This window comes from Blastomyces gilchristii, assembly GCF_000003855.2.
Source record: "Blastomyces gilchristii SLH14081 genomic scaffold supercont1.19, whole genome shotgun sequence".
NCBI classification, from domain to species: domain Eukaryota; kingdom Fungi; phylum Ascomycota; class Eurotiomycetes; order Onygenales; family Ajellomycetaceae; genus Blastomyces; species Blastomyces gilchristii.
The window spans coordinates 477,702-490,362 of NW_003101664.1; the positions used below are offsets into that span (position 1 = coordinate 477,702).

At 29.5% G+C, this 12,661-nt stretch overlaps 1 protein-coding gene across 1 annotated transcript; it reads right to left on the reverse strand.

Annotated features, from left to right (window-relative positions):
* Positions 1-2,731: 2,731 nt before the first annotated feature.
* BDBG_17616 (uncharacterized protein) lies at positions 2,732-2,883 on the reverse strand (the record flags this gene model as incomplete). The annotated part of the gene is made up of 1 exon (XM_031725297.1): positions 2,732-2,883. A coding segment is annotated over one exon (151 nt), but the record flags the coding sequence as incomplete, so codon positions are not given.
* Positions 2,884-12,661: the final 9,778 nt, after the last annotated feature.

Below are 12,661 nucleotides of genomic sequence, written 5' to 3' on the forward strand. Positions count from 1 at the left end.
GCATTATTAATGAGTGTCACAGATGTGACAATCAGTTTCAATTTTTCAGCAATTGAGAATCTCACATCACTACTGACAATAATCTTGTCAGATTCAGAATGCTATAGACAATATATCAATGTGTCACTGAATTCAATGATGTGATAGAAATCAGCACATGAAGAGAGCTTATTCACAGGCTTCTGAGATTCATGTAAGTGAACAAAAACCTCTGCATTCAATCAGTGAAAATGTCTCATATTCAGCAGGGTATTTGTAAGTACACATCAAGAAATCTTATATAAACTTGGAATCACAGAAGTCTCTGTGATAGAGAGTCAAAATTTTGAGTTATAAAGAACTGTAGATATAAGAGTATTATTAATTATTACAATCACTGTCTCTAGAACATCTGCTCAGAACTTCTTAGAGAGATTATCTTTCAAAAGAGCAGCTCTAATCTGTCTCATAATAGTGTGAATCTCATGTTCAGAAACATCATCCTGGTGTGGCAAATGTGATGCCATTGATTTCCATTTGATATCATATGAATCCATGACTGTGTGTATACATGTGGACTGAAAAACATCATCAATATCAGTTCATAGAAAAGCAGGGACTGTATATCTGAGATTATTCATGAATCTGAGCTACAACTCAAAGTATTGAACAGTCTCATTCTTGAACTTTAAAAAATATACTCAACAGTAGTGAGTCACATCACAGATGATAAGCATTCAGTATTTGATTCTCTGGCAGAACTCTAAGAGATGATCAGAGAGATCTTTCAATGTATATTCATCACCTGCAAGATCAATATGAATCTTCTCAATGAATTGAATAGATCTAGGCATCAGTGGTTTTAAATAATCTCATATCATATCTGTCTTAATACATTCTTCACAAAAGAACTTGGTCTTAGAATCTTTAATAGTGACTTCAGTATAGAGATCCTTGATCATAGCAATTATAGTATCAGTGTGAACATGACTGAGGTTATAATATCAATTCAAAAGAGTCTTTGATATATTTGATATCTGTGTTTTCACATCTGCAGAATCAATATTATTAACAGTAGTAACAGCAGTCACAGAAAGATCAACTTTTCAGTCAAAATCATACTCATGAGACATTATCACAATATACTTGACTACCTTGTTCAGATGATTGAAATCCTCATTGAACTTCTGCTCATAAATCTTATATATGTTGTTCTGAGTAGTCTGAACTGTATGAAAAATAACATCATTCAGAGCTCTACAAATGAAAAATGAGAGAATTATGAAAGATAATATAAATCAGAATTTCTGATCTTCAAGCTTTGCAAATGAGAGCAGGTTAACTGTAATATTAGAAATATAGTGAACATTCTGTAAGTTAACATTATTACTCTCAACCTTTAAGATGACAGTTTCAATCTTCTTGACAAACTCAGTTCTCTCAGTTGCAGAATCAACAGAGATGTTATCATTAAAAGATTTGATATTTGAGAAAGAATGAAGCTCATCTGTCATATTCAGACTTGCACATGTGTTCAAATATCAAGATCTAGAGAATGATTTTTCAGTGACTGTGAAAGAGAAATAGAACTCAATCTTTGTAATTACTGCATTTACTGCTGATTGAGAACTCATTAAGTCATTCTTCTTCTCTTTCTTCTTATCATCATTCTTCTTGTCCATCTTCTTTTTCTCTTTATCAGAGTGTAGAATGAAACATCTGTCAACAGTATATTCATGTCTTCTACATTGAGTGCACTTTCATACAGATATGCTTTTATTCTTATCTTTGTTCTTATTCTTTTTCACAGTCACAGAATTGATCTGAGACTGCTTTTTTCACTCAGTGATAATCTTCTTGAATGTACAATTGATCAGTTGCTTTATCAAATCATTAATATCAATGTTGACAATGAGTTTCTGATCAGTGAAGAAAAACTCATTCAAACATGTCTTGATAAACAGTCTTTGATAATCTTGTAAGTTGTTGAGAAAAAGATTATAATATATATTCTTCATGCTCTGACAGAGCTTCTTGTGACAGGTAATAAGATAGTGAAAATATCTCTGAAAAGTAAGATAATCATTATTCTTAACTTATAACTTTGTCAATTTCTTGAAGATATTAACTCATTCTTCAGTCAGTGATATCATATATTCAATATTGATCTTGTCTCACAGGGCTGCAGTATTGTCAGCTTTCAAGGTTTCAATAGTGATTCAAACATTTTCAATAAGACTTGATAGCATATGCCTATATAGAGACTTAGAACAGATCTTTCACTTCTCAGAGTTAATATAATGTGTAAAAGAGAATTCTTATTGAGTTCTTAATAGAATGTCAGTTTTATCAATAACTTTCATATCAGTCAACATATCAACACATCAGACTTCATAATTAGAGTCATCAAATGTAGTCACTGATTTGATGTCTAGTATATATTTGACTTTCTTCTGATATTTCTGCAACTCATTTCTCATAGTGTCTCTTTGTGCAGAGACAGGTGTGATGAGATGTTAAGTGATTTCAGTCACAGTTATTTAATTCTGTAGCATTATCTGTATAAGATTCATAAGATTGTCTGCAGTGCAATAGATAGATTAATTCAGATCATCATTAAAAGTCAGCATTTCAGAGATGAAGAATAGTGAAGAATTTAATGAGTTGAAATGAACAGATTCTGCAGATGAATGTTGACTCTGCTTTTCTTTATTCTGAAGTTTCTTCATTGTCTCATCATCAAATTTCATACTCTGATGAAAACTGATCTCAGTCTTATCTTGTAAGTCAGAAGCCTTCTTGTAATGAGTGATTATTCTATTAATAAGTTGTCTAGTGAAGTGTGTGATTCTGAACCTTGAGCTGAACTCTGAAGTAACAAATGTATCACTCATATTGAGGTGGCTCTACTTCTTCTAGATATGTAAAAAAAAAAAAGTGATATTCTTCACAATGAAGAACATGCTTTTTCAAAAATATAAAGTATATAAATCTACTGATCAGTAGATTCAGGGAAAATAAAATATCTCTAATAAAGAGTGAGAGTCTTTTTAAAAAAGATAAACTATCTGTGTTAAAAATGTTAATGCAATGTTCTAAAGAGAAAAACATGCCATTCAGACTATAATCTGTAGAATAGTTGAAGGTTGTATTAATAGATCTATCTACAAGAACATAATATAGTGGTGGGTCACGTGATCTAGTGGGATCGCTAACCGCAACGGCTGTAACGGTTAACATAATATAGTCAGAGAAGTTAGCTTTAATAACTATTTCATAATCAGAGTTAAATATCATTAGCAGAGAAGTATTAATGAATATTTTCTTCATCTGTATGAATGCAGCTTCAGTGTCTGCTAATTACTGAAATACTGAGTTCTTTCTAATGAGTTCTGTAAGTGATCTCACAATATCTGAGAAGTTTTGTATAAATCACTGATAGAAGTTAGTATTATTATTATTATTATTATTCTTTAATTATAGATGTATGCAGTCAGAGACTATAACATCTACCTGAGAACTAAAAGTTCTCACGGTTTTTTCTATATCTATAAAGTTAACTATTATACATTCATTAATTTCAGATATGCAAAATCAGAAAATTTCAGCTCAGAATATAAAAGCTGTTTACAAATTGCAGTATTTTAACATCTTCTGATACTTTGAAATCATTTGACAATATCATGATAAAAGAAAAGAGAACACAGTCTTAAAGATAGATACATTGAATAGATAGATAGAAAAGAATAGAAAGAAAAAAGTAAAGTAAATTAAAGAGAGACTGTAATAAAATAAATTATCAAAAGATAGTATATAGCTGTTTTAACAGACTATATCTGATCAATTTCCTTCTCTTCATATTCAGATATTTCTGAATTCAGTCATTTTCTTATAGCTGCTTAAGTTTCTGATAGAAAGTCTATTAAGTATTTAATTCCTGTCTCAGTTGAGAATAAGAATCTTATATTTAATTAATTTAGATTATACTTCTCTTTCAATCTGACTCTGAGACTATTGTATAATGCACAGTGTATTACAATATACTCAGAATTTTCATTTATATTGCAGAATAAGCATTCTATTGAATCAAATCTATTATCAAATCTTTGTATATAAGATTTGAAATAGCCATGTTCTAGTTTCAGCTGTATTATAGATGAGAATATTTTCTTTTTACATTTAATTGAACAAGACTTTCACTTGAGTTTTGTTTCAAATCTTGAATAATGTATGCTCTTCTTTTATTTCTACCAGCTTTCATTTCACTTATCTAAACAAGATTCTTTTATTTTTCTCTTTATAAAAGATCAGGACACAATTCTTTGAATAGATCTGCTTAATTCTGAACTCTTTTTTACAGCTGAATCTGTGACGGGCTGCGTCTGATCAATCATATAGACTATTCTGTTACACTCCACAGATTCCAACCACTTCATTCTTGAACACGTATGCTCTGATTCTCGGCCATTCTCAATCGCCGATCCTCGGCCGCTACGAACGCGCGTATATTCTCCCGCCCCGAAGCTCCATCATGTACACCATCACATACATGTATAAATATCCATCTCAATCACTGATTCTTGCACTTTCTCTTTCTTTTCTTCTCTAACATTTTTATCTTTGTTATATAAGACCTATCAATATTATACTGATCTATTCAGTGTAGGTCTCTTACACTATAAAAACATTCATCATCTTCTTATTAGAAAACAATTATTCATGCATTGTCTTCTTATCAGAAACAATTATTCATCAAGAGATATCTGAATACATAACAATGCATAAGAAATAGAGAAACAGTTAAACAAACACTGAGTTCTCAGATAAAAGCTGCTCATCAGTCACTCTGACTCTGTAATAAGATTCTATAAAGAGAATATCAGTGAAAGACTCAAGAGTTCTGACACTCAGATATATAAGATATTCATATAATTACACTTCTTTAAATTTCACAGATATCACACATCTGATAAACAATATAATCATATCTAATGATAATATGAGAGAATCTCTGAACATGAGCATAGACACAGTGTCACAGTGGCTCTGAGCAATGTTGAAACTACAATAATAATAAATAGCTGATATGCATATAACTCAACAATATCAATATAAAGAGATTTAATAACTAACTCATATAATTTCAACATCTACAGAATTAAATACAAAAGCACTGAAAGAATGCTTAGATACTTCTGTATATTTTAATACTTTTAATCTCACTCTCTACTCATCATGAAGAATGGAAATGCTCATGAAACTGAGTATAGATGAAGATGTCATCAGTTCATTAACTAATTAAGATTGATATATCAATGAATAATTAAAAGATCACATGAAACAGAAGTTTCATTCATGAATAAAAGCATGTAAATCAGTATTGTGAATATCTGATAATATTATAAAACATCTTAATATTCTGTTCTGAGACACTGTTATACAACAGAAAGTATTAGATTGACTACAGAGTGTCTGACAGAGAAATATTTCTCTTACAATATTTATCTCTAACTTCAACATCAAGATTCTAGAAGCAGGTGATTAATCTTGAGAGAATTGAATAAAGATTAGTATGCTTAAGAAGACATTAACTTTTGAACTCTTACAAGTTCTTATAAGTACAGACAAAGACCAGACTTATAAAGACTTCTGCACACAGCTTCAGATAATGAATGATTATCTTACTAAGCTCAAGAATATACAGAACAGTGATAGAAGATGTTATATCTCAGTGACTCATACACCTGCACTGAGGAATAACAATGATGCAGATGCTATGAATTGAGTAGACTTGAATATCTACACACAAGTAAGAGTCTCTGTCATTCAGACAGACTTTTAAGTCTCTGAGATCACTTCTGAAGAAGTTGCTGATTAATATTAATATGAAGTGTGTATTAACTGTAATCAATCAGAACACATTGCTTTCAACTGCAAATTAACCTATATATCTTTATACTTAAGAGAAAGATCAGCATCTTCTCATTCAAAGAATGAATCAGTGTCTGTCTGTGTCAATTATATTACATTAAAGAAAGATTCAGAAGATAACTATAAGAATGTCTCAGTGAAACAGGAAAAAGATTAGCTTCTATTCAAATTCATAAACAGAAGCTTGAAGAGATCAGATAATAATAATTTAAAGAGAAGATAACAATAAATGTAATTCTTATATCTACTGTGATTGATAACATGTATAATATGAAAGTTATGATAGATAGCAGTCTATGTTACTATGCAATGATAAAATTTTCAGTTGTAAGACATTATAATCTTCAGTGTATTTCTTTATCAAAACCTCAACTTCTCACAGAATTTGATGATTCAAAAGACATTTATATCTGTTACATGATGAAGCTGATCATAGATGTAAGAGAACATTAACATGAAGATGTCTATGCATATGAAGTTGATAATCTTGATTATAATCTTATATTAGAACTTGTCTGACTATCTGAACAAGACATCTTATTGAACACTTGAAACAGAAGCTTGATATTCTCTAATAATGATAGAATTCATGAAGATGACATTTATAAGACTATTAATCTGACACAGATCTCTGTCAATATCTATGAAATGCTCAGAAAAAGAAGTTGCTGAAAGAATCACTGATAGCAGAATTATATATCAATCTATTTCATCAGTCTGACTGATATCAAAAAGACTCTAGAAAAATTATCTCATATTATAATAACAGATTCTTGTATGAAACTCTCTTAATAATATCATGAATATCTAGATATCTTCTGATAAGATAATATTATAAACATACTTCTCTTACAAGATTCTGAAGTGAATCACAGTATTAAGTTAGAGAAAAAGAATGATAAGAATTCTGAACTATCATGAGACTCTCTTTATAATATATCTCAAGATATACTTCTTCTTCTTTAAAAGACACTCAATAATCTGTTGAATAAAGAATTTATACATATTAGCAACTCTTTCATCACAGTCTCTATTCTCTTTGCAAAGAAACCAGATAAAGAACTTTGATTCTGTATGAACTACTGAGATCTGAACAGATTGACAAAGAAAGATTGATATCTCTTATCTCTCATCAATAAAATCCTAGCATAGATCAGATAAGCTCAATAGTTTATAAAACTAGATATTATTACTGTGTTTCATAAGATTTATATCACTGAAGAAGATGAATGGCTTACAGCATTCTGAACACATTATAACCTTTTTAAATGAATAGTCACACTCTTTAAACTGACTAACACTCTCAGTATATTTCAGAAGTATATCAACTGAGTACTCTGAGATTTTCTTAATAAGTTTGTATCTACTTATCTAGATGACATTCTCATCTTCACTGATGAATTCAGAAAAGAATATCAAGAGTATGTATAAAAGATATTACAACAGCTACAAGAAGCAGAACTACTGATAGATATTGATAAGTATAATTTTAAAGTCAAGAGTATCAAGTATCTGGGTTTTATTATAGAAGCTGATAAGAGAATTCAAATGAATTCTGAGAAAGTCTCTGTCATTCTTGAATGAAAAGCTTCATATACTGTGAAAGATATATAAAGCTTCATCAGATTTACTAACTTCTATCAGCAATTTATATAAAACTTCTCAGATATTATGAGATCACTTACAGATCTCACTAAGAAAGACTCAGTATTTCAATAATCAGTGAATACTGAAGCTGTATTTACACAGATAAAGAAGATGTTCATTAATACTTCTTTACTGATAATATTTAATTCTGATTATGAGACAGTTATTGAAGCTGATTTCTCTGACTATGTGATAGAAGAAGTGATATTGTAATATAATAATGAAAATGTTCTACAATTATGTGTCTTTATATCTAAGAAACCGAGTCTCACTGAATGCAATTATGAGATCTATGATAAGAAACTTTTCATAATCATACACTGTTTAGAAGAATAAGACTCTGAACTCTGAAGTATCTCTGAATTTGAGATAGTCACAGATTATAAGAATTTTAAATACTTTATAACTATCTGTGAACTCACTGAATAATAGATATGATAATCTGAGTTCTTAAGCTGCTTTTATTTTATAATACACTACTATTCTGATAGTCAGAACTCAATGATAGATGCTCTCTTATAATAAGAGTAAGATATATTATCTAATATAACAGATACTTACTGAATGAACTGAGAGCACTGACTCTTAAATCTGAAGATACTAGTTGATCAAGATGAAACAGTTTATAACACTATACATGCTTCTTCAGTTAGAACTGTCATTGATATCTTCACTTTCTCTACACTGAATAAACTGTGATATACAGCAGCTCAGATAAATGAACTTCTTCAGACTCTCACTGAAGTAGTATATTAAGAAGTACTCTGATTTTCTTCAGAACTATGTATAAGAACTGATATCTCAGAATATTCAATCAATGATAATAACACTCTACAATTCTGTAAAAATACTGAGTCTCTCACTTCAAATTCTTACACACTCAGATAATGCAAGAGATGCATGATTCATATATAACTAATTATTCAGGCTATGAATAACTATATAGAATGATCTTCTGAGAGTTCTACTGACCTGAGATATTAAACAGTATCAGACACTTCATTTGAAACTGCAATCACTGTTCTTCTATTATTTTATAAAAGAACTGTAGAAAAGATCTATTGAAATCACTTAATATTTCTGATAGAATCTGATAAGATGTAGTAATTGACTTCACTATCAATCTATCTGAGAGTAAGAGTTGTAGAAACATTCTGATCATTGTGAATTAACTGAGCAAAGATATAATATTAAAATCTTGTAATAAGATGAATACTGAATAAGTCACTGAAGCTTTTCTACAGAGCTTATTCTATTAAATGCACAGATTACTGAGATCTATAGTATCAGATCAGAGCTGTCAATTCATGAATACTCTCTGAACAAGAATCTGTCAAGTTCTCAAGATTACACACTGTCTATCAACTATCTATCACTCTGAGACTGATAATGCATTAGAACAGATAATTCAGACTGTGAAGAATTATCTCTATAAGTTCTGTAATTACTTATAAGATAATTAACATGATCTTCTTCTACACACAGAGATTGCTATTAATGATTAAGATGCTGTTTTAATAGATATAAGCTCATTCTTTCTTACACATGAATATCATATAAAAGTGTTGAATCTTCTAGAGATTACACAGTTCACACTGAACCTCTGCAGTCTGATTCAGATCACTGATAATATAGTAATGAAACTCTGAGATGTCTGTGATTGAGCAGAGGCCTTCATAACAACTGTAAAACAAGATCAAGAGAACTAAATCAATGTTCACTGAGACTTCACTGAACAATATAAGATAGAAGATCTAATATGATTGAATCTTAAGAATATACAAATCACATATTCATCTCATACACTAGATTACTATTATACTAAGTATAAAGTGATAGAAGTTCTAGATAGTCATAACTACTGTCTTAACACATTATCAGAAATTCATAATGTATTTTATACAAGCTTGCTCTGCTGTGCTACTATTAATCTGTTCTCTTCTCAACTGACTTCTGACTGACAGTCACCAGGCATCATAGAAGAAGATAATAAGCTTGAGTGAGAGATTGAGAATATTCTTGATAAAAGACTCTGTGATCATAACTGATAATATCTTGTGAAATGAGTCAACTATAATTAATTGACCTGAACTTCAAGTTTCATGTTATCTGAAACAGCAGCTCTTGACTGATGAGAACTGCTTCTGAGAGAGAGGGCTAATGTGGCGGGCTGCACCTGATCAATCATATAGACTATTTCATTACACTTCACAGATTTCAATCACTTCATTCTCAAATGTGTACACTCTGATTCTCAGTCATTCTCAATCACTGATTCTCAGCTGCTATGAACACACGTATATTCTCCCGCCCCGAAGCTCCACCGCGTATGCCACCACATACATGTATAAATATTCACCTCAATCACTGATTTTCGCACTTTCTCTTTCTTTCCTTCTCTAATGTTTTTATCTTTGTTATATAAGACCTATCAATATTATACTGATCTATTCGGCGTAGGCCTCTTACAGAATCAGTCAATTCATTATCATGAATATTCATATAAGCAGGAACTCAGTGCAGATGAATTATCAGCATTGATATTCTTCTCTTTTGAATTTTTAAAACAGAGTTTAAGATCAGTTCAAGATTCATTTAATTATTATAAATCTGACTATTTCTACATCTTTTTAAAGCAGCTTGACTATCAGAGAATATTTATACCTCTTTCAAACTATTTTGTCTTTTATGAGATTTTATTTCAATGAGTTTGAAATAGTTCAGCATCAAAGACTTCAGATTCACAGTCTAAATTTCAGAAATCTGAGATAAAATTAATGTTATCTTCAGTATAAGCAATGCCTGCATGTAATCTATTCAAATTCTTGTTGTTTGAGTTATTTGAATAAATCAGAATAGAGTCTTTTATATTAATTGTAAAAATTCTCTTCAAATGCTGTTCATATTCTTTCTCTTTAGATAGTTCACTTATTTATAAGTCTATAAGAGATTCAAGCTTTTCTCTTCAGAGAGATAACTTCTCATAATCAACTTTTTCAATATTTAAAGAAGAAAATTGATTTTTAATCAGTGAGCATAGTCTGTACAGTTGAGAAGACATTTTCTTTGAAGAATTATTTTCATTTCAATCAAGAAATCTATTTCAATCCAGTTCATTTCCAGAGTTAATTGATGAAAATGAAGAAGAGACTCTTTCTCTGATTATATGATTTAAGCTCATCTTTATAACTCTCAGAGCATAGTTCATACAGATCTTTTCAAATCTAATAGCAGAAGAGAGAATTAAAGCTTCAATTTCTATTGCTTTAATAGAAGATAATTTAAATGCTTTCAGAATTCTTCTTAAAACTCTGTTTTACACACTTTGAAAGAGTTTAGTAAAATTTTCTTGATTATTTCATCAAACTTGAACTTCATAATCATCTACTGAGGTAATACAGGCTATATATAACTGTCTCATAGCCTGGAAGAATAGATCTCTCTCTGTATTTAATAGTCTGATAATGTTGTTCAATAGTCTTTCTGTCTTGACAGTTCTTTGTTGAATATGATATTTAAAATTCAACTTGAAGCTTAATCATACTTCTAATCATTTGACATTTAAACTGAGTTTAATCTCTCTATTTAAAAGAGTTAGGGATAGTTCTTTCTCATTGAATTTAGAAAAGAAATAAATTAACTCAGTTTTATTCATATTAAATTGAATTTGATTGATATCTGCTCTGACAAAGATTTTCTTTACAGCTTTTTCAATCACTTTTAAATTCTCTTTAATAGTTTTTGAGCTGTAGACTAGATCAATATTGTCTATATAACTTGAAGATTACACTATTTTTATATTTCTATCTTTAAATAGATATACAGTGTATATTGTAAATAAAATAAGTAAGATTGAAAATTCTTGTGATACTTCTATTTTTATCTCAGTCTTATCTTATTTCATTTTATCAAAGAAAAGTTGTATGATTCTTTTAGATATAAAACAGTTAATTCATTTTATTAAAGAAAGTGACAGTTTTAATATCTTCAAAGTCTGAATTAACTTTGACTTTGAAACATGATCAAATGCTTCTTTTCTATTAATAAAAACTGTAGTTAAGACCAGATCTTTATACTTTGCTATTTGAATATCATGAACAACTGAGAGAACAGTGTTAATTACAGAACATTGTTTTCTATCTCTCATTTATTCACTGAATAAAAGAGAGTTATTAATAGAGCTTATAAAAGATAGTTAAGTAGCTATTATCTTTTTCAAAACCTTTTCTAGACAGTTTAATAGAGATATTACTCTATATGACTTAGAAATTAATGTCTTTCTATTAGACTTTGCAAGAATCACTTCAGTGACTTCTCTTCAGTATTCAGAATGATATTTATTTTTCAAGAGATTGAAAAAGAGCTCAAAATATTCATTCTTTAAGTAGAAATATGTATTTTAAATAATTAAGTGATTAATTGAATCAGATTCTGCAGTAGTTTTAACAGAACTTGAGAAGATAGCTGACTCTAATTCATCTTATATAAGATCAGGTCATTCTCAGTCATTTTCATCAATGTAGTTGAGAAGTGATATATTCTCTTTCTCTAAATCTGAATCTGATGAGTTTTGAAAGAGAATTCTTATAAAAGCTTGATATTTTTTCTCAAAAGAGAGTTTGCTGTATATGATTCATTCTGAAACTCATATTCTAAGGCTGGAAGTTTTGCTACACTTCTTGTTTTAGTATAGTTAAAAGCTTTAAAAACTTTCTTTTCTTATGCTTCTTCAAGAAATTTATTTCAGCAGTCTGTTTTAGCTCTTTTAATATCTGAAAAATATTCATTTCTGACAGCTTTGAACTCTTTATCAGATCTTACATCATTCTTTTAATCTCTTCTAGTAGTAGCTAATTCTTTTCTTTCAGATAAGATATTCTCATTTTATCAAGATTTTGAATACTCAGAAGATTTTCTCTTTAAAATATTATCTCTAACACTTGTTAGAATAATAGATGTAATGAGCTTCACTCTATTCTTAAGTATTTCATTTGAGATATCTTGATCAGAATTTCAATATAGCTTACTCTGTCTTTCAGATTTTAACAGTTTTATACTTTCTTCAACTGCTTTTCAATCAGCTTTTTCAAAGTTATTATTATTA